Source organism: Drosophila willistoni, assembly GCF_018902025.1.
Source record: "Drosophila willistoni isolate 14030-0811.24 chromosome 2L unlocalized genomic scaffold, UCI_dwil_1.1 Seg196, whole genome shotgun sequence".
Taxonomy (NCBI): Eukaryota; Metazoa; Arthropoda; class Insecta; order Diptera; family Drosophilidae; genus Drosophila; species Drosophila willistoni.
Window position 1 is genome coordinate 6,870,645 of NW_025814048.1, and position 14,450 is coordinate 6,885,094.

The 14,450-nt window shown below is 30.4% G+C and overlaps 2 protein-coding genes across 2 annotated transcripts; both read right to left on the reverse strand.

Moving 5' to 3' along the window:
* Positions 1-1,141: 1,141 nt before the first annotated feature.
* Positions 1,142-3,401, reverse strand: LOC6640310 (protein late bloomer). The gene is made up of 5 exons (XM_002063126.4): positions 3,132-3,401; positions 2,873-3,064; positions 2,655-2,819; positions 1,417-1,614; positions 1,142-1,352 (listed from the first exon to the last, which is right to left on the reverse strand). The coding sequence occupies exons 1-5, from the start codon at positions 3,192-3,194 to the stop codon at positions 1,275-1,277; spliced, it is 696 nt and encodes a 231-aa protein (XP_002063162.1). The 5' UTR covers positions 3,195-3,401; the 3' UTR covers positions 1,142-1,274.
* A 1,632-nt stretch (positions 3,402-5,033) lies between these two features.
* Positions 5,034-13,965, reverse strand: LOC6640309 (leukocyte surface antigen CD53). The gene is made up of 5 exons (XM_002063125.4): positions 13,671-13,965; positions 6,146-6,310; positions 5,903-6,079; positions 5,661-5,834; positions 5,034-5,591 (listed from the first exon to the last, which is right to left on the reverse strand). The coding sequence occupies exons 1-5, from the start codon at positions 13,728-13,730 to the stop codon at positions 5,511-5,513; spliced, it is 657 nt and encodes a 218-aa protein (XP_002063161.1). The 5' UTR covers positions 13,731-13,965; the 3' UTR covers positions 5,034-5,510.
* Positions 13,966-14,450: the final 485 nt, after the last annotated feature.

Sequence of the window (14,450 nt, forward strand, 5' to 3'; positions counted from 1 at the left end):
AAAAAGGGGAAATAAGTTATTGTTATACTCTGATTACACACTAATGTTTTAAAGACTAATTATACAATTTTATAGATTATGAACTTGAGTCGAAGGCCCTAGCAGCTAGAGCTGATTAAACAAAATCATCAGGTTTAGGAATTATTACTAGATTTAATTTGTTAAATAAATAAGATTATGAACTATTGACATTTGAAAAGTCCTTTCATTAGTATATTAAAGATTTTTTACTGACTAAGTTATCCAAAATACGATAAAAAAAAATGCCTCCAATATAATGTATCCAATCCAATATAATTTATTGTAAGCGATGATAATGAAATGAAGAATCGATATTAAATCATTAGATTAGTCAAAGAAGCATGAAAATAGTTTTTTTTAATTTTACTTGAATTTGTAATATTTTTGAATTTATCAATTCTGAATTTAAATTCAAGGCAACAACAATTAGAAAAGAGATTAAGTTATCATTAATAAGTAGTATCAGAACTATCAATGAAGAAACAGTACCTACTTTTAGATTGAATATGGGTGTAAAAGATAGTTTGTTCCTCTTTTTGTGGTAACAGCACCTACCATTAAGAAACGGAAGTATATAGTAAGAACAAATTTCGACTGAAGCTGAATTGTAAAACCCTTTACCCTTTAGCTCGTCCTGAATTTGTGTAGTATCTTTGTAGTAGTAAGTTTGAGCAATAAATTCGATTATTGCTTATCATTTGATTAAACGTGCAATCACTTTATCTGTATTCCCATTTTTTTCTTCTCTTTTCTGGGCCCCATACTAAAACCCCATGATGGTTTTATCACTTCACCATCAATATATCGCCCCTGTTGTGGGTATTTAGGAAAAAATGAGAGAGTATACAAACACCCACCCAAATATAAGCGTATATAAAAATGTGCGTATGTATGCCAATATACTATATATCTTATTTATCTTTGAAAAATCCTACTCAAAAATTTCTTGTTGTTTTCTTAATACTTTTTCATTTTTAGTATAGAAATTAGTCAATGGCAACAGGTTTACAATAGAAAATAAAATACGTCAAGGGGGCAGGCAGCATGTGGGAGGGCAAGTTTACAACATTCGAGTCGAGTGGTTTTCGTTTATTGCTTGTTTAGTTTTTTCATCAATGAATTTTTCAGTGAAGTTTTTTATTATAGGTACAATAAATAAATAAATATATATAAATATAGATAATCACAATGTCAGCAAAAAAAAACCTACTACAACTTACAATTAGCGTTATGTTTACAAAGAAGAAATAAAACTAATTATAGAATCGTACACGATCACGATGATTTCGTATGCTATCGGCCAGATAGCAGCTGATTACGGATCCACCAAACTGTAATTAAATTGTGATTAGCATAGAAATCTCTTTCATTCTCCTTGGTTGTTTTTTTTTTTACCTCTGTAATGATCAGCAGCCAGCTGAGTATATTGAAATTTGCTGTTTTATCGCTAACATATGCTTTAAATTTAACTTCACAGCCCGACATAAACAGATTTAGGACTTTGGTGCAATCTTTATCCAGACAACAACTGGACGGCAGTTCCTTACCCACCAGTACATAATCCTCGGCTTTGTTGCGACCACAGCAATGGAGCTAAAACATGGAAAAGAGCAAAAAACCAGAAATTAGATTATATTTTAGTGGAAGTGATATAATTAAATTAGATAGTTTCAGTATGACAGTCAAAAACTTGAATAACTTCTGCTTGGTATTTTTTATATATCTCAACAAATTTGAAGCTTTTTTAAACTAATTAATTTTATGATTTTATGGCAAGACTAAAATCTTTAATTTTTTGTATTTTTCCATTTCATACATGAACTCCAAAATGTTGGACAAGTCTGCAAGTATTTATCGGACCTTATTAGAGCTGAGCTATTAATCTTATTTTTCAGAATAAAATTTTAGACAAATCGAAGAAACTTTTAAGCAATTTTAAACTAATTTAGCCAAAACGCAATCAGGTAGATACTTTGTTGATGTTTCGAAGAATCTCTGAAAGTTTTTTAAGTGTATTTTATGTGTTTCAGAAACATTGACACGAAAAATATTCATTGAATTGGTAGGTTTACGCACTTAAATTTAAAAAATGTTGTGTTCTATTGAATGATTTTTTTGACATTGTGTGATTTTTCAATTATGTGATAAATTGATAGCTCGAGGTTGAACTTAAAGCTAACCAATGTCATTGACTGATCCCTTGAGATAACTACACTAACCTTTAAAGCAAAACAAATTGAAGAAAATGTAGAGTTTTTTCTTAAAGAAGTTATCTTATTTGATCAATTAGATCCATCAGTTATTGAAAAATTTTGATATGTATAATGAAAGTACCGGCTAGCCTGTTTCCCAAACTTAAATTCCAACTAATCTAACTATTGTATAAAATGTATTTTTTTTTTATCAACTTATAAGCCAATAAACTAAAACCTAGCATAGAATATCTAAAACTAAATCAATCAAACCTTAATCTATCTAATGTATATCACTAACTGAAACATTTATGAAACGTTTAGGCATAAGGAAACTATAACCAAGAGCAGTAGCCGAATGAAGTACATAACTTATGGCTCATTAGACAAAATACAAAATACCAAGGAAGTACTTATATAGACGACAATGTCAATACTCACCCACTCCTCGTATATATTTAGTGTACTGTTGCCCACATGTTGAACATCCCATAGTTCATCGAAGCCCTGCCTCAGAGTCTCAGGCAAAGCATCGCGGCTGGCAGCAAAACTAATGCTAAACATTATCACTTGTATGATTAAAAGTACCAATAACAGAACCGCATACTACAAAAAACATTTTTAGAAAATTAAAAAATACAAATTGCAAACAAACTTACACTTATTAAAACAGTTCTGGACTCTTGGCATACACCCACAGAGCCATAAATACTGCCCACTACGATGACAATGCCCAGGAGGATGGTTAAAATGGCTGCCAAATTCTCACCATGTTCGATTTCAATGTTTTGCGAATTGGTCAAATTATCCAATAGCCAGCAGCCATACCAGATCAGAAGAGATCCCCATAGCTGGCCAAGAAACAATCCATTTGATGTAAAAAACCACTCAAAATTTGAAAATGATGACGACACTCACCGCACATAATAGATTGATGAGACACAGTGTATAACTGAGCGTCTGACGCTTAGTACAGTACATAATGAACGTTTATTTCTCTTTTGATTTCGTTTTAATTATAGAATATATATTTTTTTTCCATCCACAACAACAATAGCAATCTTTTTAACGAAACACCTTGAGCGGCAACATCACGACTACGACTGTTTTTTGAAAATCTCTCATAATCTACTTTTGTTTGGCCACCAAAACGAAGGCAAAGATGACAACGATGACGACGATGGCATCTTGCTGACAGTTGGGCAACGATTAAACGCAATATTTCTGGGCGACAGACATTTGCCCCAATGCAATAGTCACAACGAGAAACAAAAAAAAAAAAAGAGATTTGAAAAACCAAATAGAAAACCAAACAGATGAAAATTAGCGTAAGTCGCCCACGCCGAAATATCATATAAAACACAGAAGAAACAGCATGTGCCTCATTTTGAGATGGGAGATGGCTGAGTAAGGGAAAAGGAGAGGGGGCGATAGAGAGCAGGGCAATTGCGGAAACTGCGGGCAGTCGTCACCGAGGGGCATTCAAAAATGATGTCAACACAAAGAAAAAAAAAATTATATCTTTCTTTTTTGATCTTGTTTAACATGGGAATTGCCTTTCAATCTCATAAATTTTACCCAAAGGTAAATTCTGGATAGATCATAACAATAAGATAAGTTGAATTGCCCTTTGGGTTAGCTCGTATCTTTTTCTTTACTCTTCTAGAGCACAAGAACCAATAAAAACCAATACTTTAGATCCCATATAGTATATATATTATTGATTTTTTGGCCATTGAATGAGTCGTTTTGCTTATTTTCGTTTTAGATGTCAAATCTCTTTAAATGCGAACTTTTTTTTGATACTTCTTGGGATCAGATCAAATATAATAGCATTTTATACTAGCAAGGCTAAGATCAAGATCAAGTACCTGTTTAGAAGTTCACAACTCCAGTTATCACATTAGAGACATTAAAACGATCATTCAAAATTAACTCCTGTAAGTTTTTTCAGTCGCTATATAACCAGCAGCTCTTGCCTATTCGGGTGCAGTAGTATTAATTACTCTATACGCAAGAGCAAAATAGCTAAAGCTGAATGACTAATTTCTAACTATAATCATGTCTAAGTGCTTATTTTTATACATTACCTACAAATGCTTATTTGTAGGTGCATTTCACACAACTAAATTTACATTTTAGTTACTATATACAGGTCTGTCGAAAAGGTAGAGGAAATTTGGGGTTTCCCTGAGAAGTATAGAGAAAAAAATATCAAAATATAAAAAAAAAAATAAACCTGCAGACATTCCTTTTATTTTACTATTAGAACTGCATACAGTATGACTTTTTTCAGAAAATTATTATTTGGTAGTTTTTCAATAATTTTGTTATATGCTGTCCTCGGTAGATGAGTTGTCTAAGTGGCCCAGTCATTTAAACAGTCACTTCTTAATATATGTGTATGTACTTTTAACTAAGAACAATCTTGTCTTGAATTAACCAAACAGATTAACACCAAGGCAACAAAATCCTTTTATTACTTTCCCTTACAAAACTAATTCCAAATGCTTTTTAAAGTATTTACGACATTTAGAGTACTGTAAACAATTCAAAACAATTTAAAACACTCAATGCTACTGCTACTGCTTATAATTATCCGTATAAACTGTTAAAGCAGATATTAGTAAGTAATTTTGGATACTGAAGTACTTTTCACCTAAACCAAATTAACCTTCTAATACGGTCATACAGGAAATAGTCAATATAAACGTGTTTCCTTTCTTAAAACTTTACACTTACGTTTTAGCTTTGGCCTAAATTTTAGTTTTTGCAAATTCGTCCCATTATAGTTAGTCTTGATAAGTGTAACAGTATATATCCAAGTCACTGCGTATTCAGGCATTTTATTTTAACTTTATTTCTTCAAACTTGACAAAATATTTGTTCTTAAGAAGATCTTAAAAAATGAGTTATAATATCATAAACTGGTAGTTAGATACAGTTTTCGGAATTTACATTTTGTTATGTTTTTATTGTTGAAAACTACCTTTTACCTGATTATGATTAACTTCGGCCTGCCGTAAGTTTGACAAATACAAATGAGTTTTTAAAATATATAAATAGCTTTATTAAGTAGGTAAGTAGACATCAATTGTGGCTTGAACACATTTCCCTTTTTTTTTTTTGGCACATTTTCTACATACAAATCGATTTAGTTATGAAAATAATGAATGATGAGGTAGCGACTAGTTAAATGTGTGGAAATTCTATTGCAATTGTTTGTTTTTTCTTTTTATTTTGAGAATTCTTTGGCCTTGAGTATGTAGGTATGTGACTTAGTTTTTAAGAAAATTATTATTTGGGAAAATATTTCGAGCGTCGCCAGCGATTTACGATGCTATTAGCCAAGACATACGCCAATAGAGCACAAATTAACTAGAAAAAAATAAAGAAAAGAAATTATTAAAATATAAAAAAAAATTATATAAAATGTTTATATCCTACCTCTACACCAATAACGATCAAAGAAAAATAATTAAACCATGTCCAACGTTCGGCAATAAAGTCCAAAAACTTTTGCCGACAACCCTCAATATTCAATTTATCTGTTTCACTATTATAACATGAATTCGGTGGCAAAATATAGTCCGTGGAGCCAACATTGCCACAGCAATCCAACTGGAAAATGGAAATTAAATTGAAGTTAACATTGGTAATATAATATTTATGTTTATAGATCGACTTACCCAACGTTCTATGCTGGCAATTTGACTTTGATTGCCCGGCTTGATAGGCACTGGCTGATCATGCCATAATTGATCAAATGTCTTATCCACATTGATGAGCAATGAATTTTGGAATACCCAGAAAAAGCCAACTGATAAAACTTGCAAGACAACCAATATCAGCAAAATGACAACAAACTGTAAGTAAAATACACAAAATTAATTCGATCTCGATGAAAGTATTTATGTGAGATATCGATTTACCGATTTATTCATATTACTGCTCTCACGCCAGGCAGCCAAAGTGCCAAATTGTGCGGCCAAGATCACAATCACACCGATGGCTATGATGACGAAGGCGGCGGTGTTGAAATGCTCGAATTTGATAATGATGTGCACACCAAGGGCAACCAGCACCAGACCAAGGAGCTGTAAAATGTTATAGAAGTTAATTTATAGTCTTAATCGATTAAAATCAGCATCATTTTACTTTTCAAGGTTATATTTTATATCTGGCTACTTAATATTCAGAAGGCATGGGGCCTATAACTCATATGCAAAGTTCTCCAAAAACCAACAATATACATAGTTGAGATTATATGGCATTCTCTGATCTAATCTAATTGGCATTTATTCCTTCTCCTCTCACTCTCTCTCTCTCTATTTCATTCTCTCTCTTCAAGTTAAGCATACGCCCCGTTGCCCCTTGGTTGATAAATTTTCCTTTCTATTTCACTCTCGTTTGCTCAGTGGCAATTGCATTTAATTTTGCATTTTAAATTTAACAATGACTCAGAGTATCACAAAATAACGCCACTTTTGGCACACTTTCGTTAAATGCAAACAGTTTTCATTTAAATTTGTATTTTGGCTCACGTCCAACATAGAAACTAAAAAACAAAAAACAAAAAGACACATTCACCTAAAATAAATTATAAACTGCGTAATAATCATATTCACATTTACATTAACATTTATTTTTCCATTCAACATTCAACAACTTGTTGACTCAAAACAACAAGTTTGTACAATTGTCACTTGAAATAGTCGCATGGACGGCGACAGGTGGAAGGGGGGGAGGTTTCAATGCTTAGTGTCATAGGGTTTATGAAAATATTTTAAAAATGTTACGACTTTTTTAAATCTAAAAGTTATTTGCATAAAATGACAGGAGATGAGACAATCTTTTCTAGATTTGTTTAGTTTTTAAAATCTAATAGACAATCTACAATTCTAACTACATAATGAACAAAGATTAAACAAAAAAGACCAGGAAACTTTAGTCTATTAGTCTAACTATATAATACAATTTCATACATATTAAGATTGAACAAAAAGGACCAGGAAACTTCACTTTACGAAACTTTGGATGTAGAAATGTGAAAAAAATACAATAAATACAAAAAAACATAAAAGTAGTTATTAACCAATATTAATATGTTCCTAAAAATTGTACAAGCTTTGCAGTATTGACTTTATACAGAAAACATCAAAGTCTTACTATTAAACTTTAATACTGTGGGAAATTCAAAAGGATTTGTGGTCGAAGCAGTCAAGGAAATTGAAATAAGATTATCTTACGTTACTTCTGACTAGTATTTATGTCAAGCAAAGGCAAAATCATTGTTGTAAAAAAGAAAATCGTGTCCTTCAATCTAAACATCCAAAAATTTAATGTCTTTAATGATTTACATTAAGTTTTCTAAATATGTGGACAGGACTTTTGTGTAATAACTTAATATTGCTAAGATTTCTAGGATATAATTGTATTGCTTTATCAAAAGGCAAAACATTTAAACAAATATATAATGTCGACTTATAAATAAAAACTGTCGACAGCCTTAAAATATATCAATAAATATATCAATTAATAAACAAGGATTGATATCTCTAAAAATATTTAGTGAAAAATTTTAATTTCTATTTAAAATGCTCTTCCCAAATTAAGAAAGTCTATCCATTAATTGATATTTAATGAGTTAATAATTAAAAAGCATTTACTTACAAGGTGAACCATACCTAAAAGTTTCGATCATATACCAATTGAATGTTTAATCATATAGATTTATTCCAATTTTGAATTGATAAAGATTTCCGGTTACAACTAATCTTTATCTACACCCATGTGGAAGTGTTTATTGAATAAGGTAAAGGTGACGTCTTAACATCACGTATTCAAGTAATATATTTTCCTTTGATTTTTCTTTTATATTTATTTATACAAATGTGTGTAGACGATTTGGTCAATTAATCATATGGCATTTTTGCTGTAAATAATAATCATTATACCAAAACTGGTTTCAATGTCTCTAATATTCTTCAATTTTGGCAGCCAAAATGTAATTGAATTGAGGTCAAGCCTCTTAGCGGGTGATGGGTAGAGGGAGTAATCATCATTAGCTTAAGGCAAGTCAAATGTCTAAGGTTGTGTCTTGTCTGTGACTTTTAATGAATTACATTTATGCAAATGCGCAATGCTGTCTAAATATAGGCAGTAAAATCTAACAACTAAACAATATTTGTAATATTGACAGACTTGTTGATGTAGTTGCTGTTGTTGTTATTGTTGTGGATGATGTTGTATGTTGATGTTGTATTTCCTCACCCGTAAGACAAAAATAAATTAATTGACGATTAAGTGTTTACGAGACATGAAAGTATTTTGAATTGTTTCGGCATCTGGCAAAGTGGCAACGCCATTTAATTGTTATTTATTAGGCTTGGCGCCTCCGAACGAAACGAGAAGAAAAAAAAACAGACGCAAATTTTATGGTAGGCTCATAAGTAGGCGCTGACAAAATAAAAAAAAAGGGCCGTAAACCAAACAGATAATGCCTAAGATACGCAATAAAGTGAGGAGGGTTGGGGACGCATAAATCATAAGAATCAGAACACGTGCTATGTAATTTTGAAGGGAACAACTTAAGATCCGAGAGCAGCATGACAAATATCTTAGGAATTCCTAATTTCATAGTTCTCTCATATCGAATCACCCAGAAAACCTTCGGCTTAGTCAACTTTAAAGTGATTTGAAACATAAAGCAAACAAAAATTTGCATAGAAATATATCATATTTCCATGAAGCTCAAGTTTCTTTTTGAAGATTTAAGCCAATATTTAGCAAAACTTACATGTTTTGTAACAAAATGCGTTAAATCAAACCGCATCTACGGTTTCTGCGCATTCAATACAAAGACAGCACAGATCGCATAGATTGCATAGACAGCTTGATTCGTCTAGGCAGCACTCCCTGATTAAACATTTGCAGATTTGTTTTTTTAACTTAAAGAAGACAGTTGTTAAGTATTCATTATTACATAAAGTAAAGAATAATAAGCTTGAGTATCTTTTTTTTGCTATTTGTCAAAAGGCTTGAGAGTATCTTCTTTGTAGTTGTTAATGGAGGTTTATGTTACCCTTCCAATTCCCAACATATAAAGGGCCAAGATATCTCAGTTTATTCACTTTACATAAATTTATAGTGTTCTTTTTGTTTTTTGTTACATGGCGAACATTTAAACGAAGATATGATTCCAATTACAAGAAGCCTGGGAAAATCATAATCAACAGCGAAACCAAATTGTAAACAAATGGAAATGATCAATGGAGATGCATATACTGACAGAAATAAGCCAATATTATGACCTTCTACCCATTTCTTTGATTGACCAGCTTAATAAAATTAAGCCAAGTTACATTTTCTTTATTTTGCCTCAAATTGAGAAGTTTTTGAATATGTACTTATTTAAAATAATCTGTACCAAACGTTTCACTAAGCCAAACATTCTTTACTATACATAAATAGAGGAGATGAGTTTCATGTAATTCAAAGAATCAGAATTGTTAGAATTATTTAATCCTCTTTGGTTGCAAACATAAATATCTCTAATTTCGAATCGAATTCTTAGAAAATGGGTAAATACTTTTAGATTCGTTATGGATAGAAGCAATTGGAAACCAAGTAATTTAGTTCATTGTTTATACCGATCATTTCATCTTCAATTCTCAATTTCCTCTTTAAAAAAATTGTTATTTTCGAAAATGAGAAAAGACTTATATATTCTTACTGTTTAAACTTTATAATTTAATTTATAATTCTTGAAATTTAATAAAAATTGCTACTCATTTTGTATAATTTGCCCCTAAATAACAACTTTATATCTTTTATCTTTTTCTAAACTTTTATATCTAACTTTATTTTCATTAAAAAAGAAAGAAAAAGCATTAAAAAAAGGTAGTCAAATGTCCAAATTACTTAATATTTTTACTCGTGGCCCATTTTTCACCCCCGTTTTAACGTATTTCGCTAGACTTTGCCTCTTTGTTTTATTGAGTTATTGCCTGTTACTTAACAACATATGTACTTAAGTGTCGGTACTTATCGTAAGCAATTGTCAACTACCCTAACAAAAACTTGAATGTCACATGAGTATGTAGTAGGTTCTGGAGGGTATTTAAACAAATGTCTTACAGTGAGTTAAAATACCGACTGGGAGATACCCTGCAGCCAATTAAAATACACTTTAAGCGAGTATATGCAAATATCTTTTCTTTTGTGTTGTGTATATACTGAATGTTAATGTATAGACGATTTGGTCAACGTCATATCTATCGAAGTGATAGATATGGAACATTTACAAATATGTCTTTCAATATTTGCCGGTTATTCATATTTGTCTAATTATAAAAACAAACTTGATACACCCACTCCATTATACACTTGCCAAATTTGGTAGACCTAACTTAGTCACTGAATATGACACAAAAGATGGTCAGACATACACTTAGACATGATTTGACCAGTAACGACTATATATGGTGGATCTCAAATATATATATATTTTATGGATATGCAAATGCAATAATATGAAAATAGACCCCTTTCCTCATAGAGTAGAGTAAGAATTGACTTAGAAACAGTGCAAATTTATTTGTTCTAATTTTTCTTTGTCGACAGTAAAATAATTAAGTAAATACAACAATATAAACGATGACAAGGCCAATGTGGTTTATGTAGTAGCTAATTTGACTACAGCTGATAAGATAAGTGAGTAGAGAATGGACTGACAGCGATTGAGCACAGACACCTCCAAGTCTATGGTCCACGACAAAACTAGAATAACAACCCAATTACCATTGAGCTTACAGATTTATGTGGGTTTAAAAAAACAATCAACAAAAGACAGAAAAAAAACACAAAGGTAGCCAACTAGAGAGGGGGAGGTAGAGGAGAGGGAGCCCTACCTTTAAATGAAGTAAGCAAATAAGTAATTAAAAACTGTTGTTAAAATTACTCGCTTGGAACCAAAAATGCGGAAAATTGCGCATACGCCATGTGGACGTCAACCCAGAAATATTACGCGCCATGCGTGAGTGTGTATATCGAGTGTATTTCCAGATTTTCGCCAAAATGTCTAAGAAATGACATCAACAAAGAAAATACACATACATATGTACATATATCAAACAAAATTTTCTATATTTTTATATGTTTGTCTGTTTACATGCCTCTGGCTGCCTTTTTCATGGGCAAATTTTTCTAGCTGCTGTTGTTTGTCTTGGCGTGGGTGACCAAGTTTTGCCAGCAAAAAGCTACTAAAACAAATAAGCAAATAAACAAAAAGCAAAGAAAAAAAATTCTTATTAAATCATTTCAGTTAAGCTAAATATATCCCCACTCAAACATCAAGCAAGGACAACCTTTTAGAAAGTTTTTAAGCGTATACATACATAGAATGAATTGCTCTCCTCTAGATATAAAATAATTTGCATTAAAATGCCATGAGTCTGGTATTATTTTTCCAAAATAAATACATACGCAACAACCTTCAAATGTAATTTAAAGCCTAATTATACAATCAAATTGAAAATGTATCCAAAAACTGTCTAGCCCCTCAATTACAATAAATACTAAACGCATTTATTTATTTAGGTTCTAAGAGTGGGAAGAGTGAATGAATGATGTGAACAGGTCAAGGTGTATTATATTTTATGTAAACAATTCAGCGATATTTTCATTTATACAGTTTTCAAAAACTTAAAAGAAACACTTCAAATAGTTTGGTTTATAACAAAAAAAAATTAACTAAATTATTGATTAACTTTGAAAGATTTCAACATCTCAATTACCATGAAGCACTGTATAAATATAACGTGATGTTCCCCATTTGTTTAAATAATGTGATGTTCTCAGCCAAGATTTTATCAACATTTTGAAATTTTATCTAATTAAATTAAAATTAACTATCATTCCAATAAGATGAATAAGAATAATATACCTATATATCTATGTATAGTTATAGCTGTAGGAATTGAGTTCACTGGAGCTCGAATTAGTCAATTTATTTATTGTCTGTTATAAAACAGATCGCAAATAAAATCATCCTGAGGATTAGAGAGTTTAATAATGTAATCTAAAAAATTTCCAAAATTTTACAGATTTGTGGAAGTGAGTTTTCACATATTATAGGCAAATTAAAATCCTTTGGCAGAAAATTTTCTAGCACATTCAAAAAGTATTCTTTTAGAGGAAAATCTACACCTTTTCATAAATAATTAAAAGAAGATCATAAGATCATTTTCATAATATTGTCTCTTTTTCTTTTGTGTTGAATAAACTAGACTTGATGAAGAAATTAATTAAACGAATAAAATTTAAGTCACTTGAAATTTTTCAATATTGAGTTACTTTTTAAACAAAAAATTAATAATATATACATATGTAACTACACTTGTATGGTTTAGTTATACACTTTTACTTTACATATACCAACTAAGCATTAACTAAAGCATAAAACTTATATTTTCATGCATTTGCTATTTGCAATTAGCAATAAGTAAATAGATCAAATTTGTACTAAGTATATGGGATTATTAATTGTTTAACTAAAATAAACATCAATTCAAAGTCGATCTTTAATATAATTCTCATAGTATTGTATGACATTCTTCTAAAATTTAATCAAATTAATAATTTTCAGGCACCTTTACTACAAAAATAAAACTTTTAAAATGGCTAATATACATATAATATAAAATATATTTTATAAAATATAATGTGACAAAATTTTTTAACATTTTTCTAGTTTGGTTTGAAACCCAAGGGAATTTGAAAGTTTGATCAAAATAAGAAATAATTGTGTAGTCAAAATAAAGAAAAAATTATTCATTTTTTTGTTGAATCCTTAAATTTTTTTATCATTTTTTGAAAATAGAGAAATACAACTCATAACGACAGTTTTTTTGTCTAAGTTTTCAGATATATATCGACATCTTCAACATATTGTAAAACTATAACTCTAAGAAATGATACCACATGACACTTGGAAAACAGAGAAAAATTGTATACTTAAGCCTTTAAATTCACCAAACCAAAAAAAAAATTATAGAAATTGGATTAATTTATAGCATTTTATAAAATTTGCATAAATATTTCTATGAATTCCTCTTTACTTAGGGATGTCCTGACGATTTCGACTGCACAGTATTTCTTACTTTGACAATACCTTCAAAATCCCTTAATATGTAAAAAAATGTATCACACAATTTTACAAAAAAAAAGGAACTTTCTCTAAACTCTTCTAAAGCAAATTACATATTTTTTCAAACTACAAATAATTTAAAGAATATATTTGATTGAAAATATTATTATGTTTTCATATTAATGTATATAAAAAAGCACATATACAACTTCTGTATTCTTTGATAAATAAAGTGACAAGAAACAACATTTTCTAGGAAATGTTTTTCATCATCAATATATAGATATAATCGTCCTAGCTACACTTACCGCATATATAATATCCCATATTATGGATAACACTTTCAAACAACATGTGGAGCAAGACATTTTGTTTGCCTTATTTTTTGCACTTGTCTATATGATATAATATAGATTTAGATAGCTATAGATCTAAATCGGTTTTATGCACATATATATTTTTTATTTTTTGTTTGCACTTGCTTGGCAACAACAATAAATAAACACTTGCACTTGCTTATTATTGACAAATTCCAAATAGAAATATATAAAATTATTTGTTTTTACCGGTCGCTCGGGGAAACCGCATCCAACATGTTCACGGCACGAATGTTAACTGAAAACTGAAAAGCGTTTTGTTGTTTTTGGTTTTTGTTTTTTTTTTTTGTTTTTTTTTTTGCTTTACGTTTGTTGATAGCAAAACTAAGAATCAACAGCAACAACAACTATTTTGTTTTTGGCGAGCGGAACGAATGAAAAGTGAAACAAAGACCGATGTGGCTGGGTGAGCGAGAGTAGCGAAACGCGTGGAAAACTTGTCGGTGATTTGGCCATGAGCGTAGTATTCAAAAGGGGTTTCAATATTAGTTCGGCTATGAACAGTTGCGCTATATTTCTATAGCTACCAAGTATATATTTTTGGGTCTAAGAGGGTATATGCATTTATGTGAAATTATTCAATTGATTAAAATTTAATATACAAATAAAACAAGGACTTTTCTTTAATAAAACAAAGGATACGCTTCTTCCATGAACTCATACTCATCTTAGTCCCAATCTTGGGCAATGAGGTCACCCCTAAGGGAAGGG

Coding starts and splice junctions, on each gene's coding strand:
- LOC6640310 (XM_002063126.4), bottom strand. CDS start 3,194: ATGTACTGTACTAAGCGTCAGACGCTCAGTTATACACTGTGTCTCATC. Junction 3,065..3,131: donor TCATCAATCTATTATGTGCG/GTGAGTGTCGTC, acceptor TTTCTTGGCCAG/CTATGGGGATCTCTTCTGAT. Junction 2,820..2,872: donor CCAGAACTGTTTTAATAAGT/GTAAGTTTGTTT, acceptor TGTTTTTTGTAG/TATGCGGTTCTGTTATTGGT.
- LOC6640309 (XM_002063125.4), bottom strand. CDS start 13,730: ATGTCTTGCTCCACATGTTGTTTGAAAGTGTTATCCATAATATGGGAT. Junction 6,080..6,145: donor GCAGTAATATGAATAAATCG/GTAAATCGATAT, acceptor TTTTACTTACAG/TTTGTTGTCATTTTGCTGAT. Junction 5,835..5,902: donor TTGCCAGCATAGAACGTTGG/GTAAGTCGATCT, acceptor TCCATTTTCCAG/TTGGATTGCTGTGGCAATGT.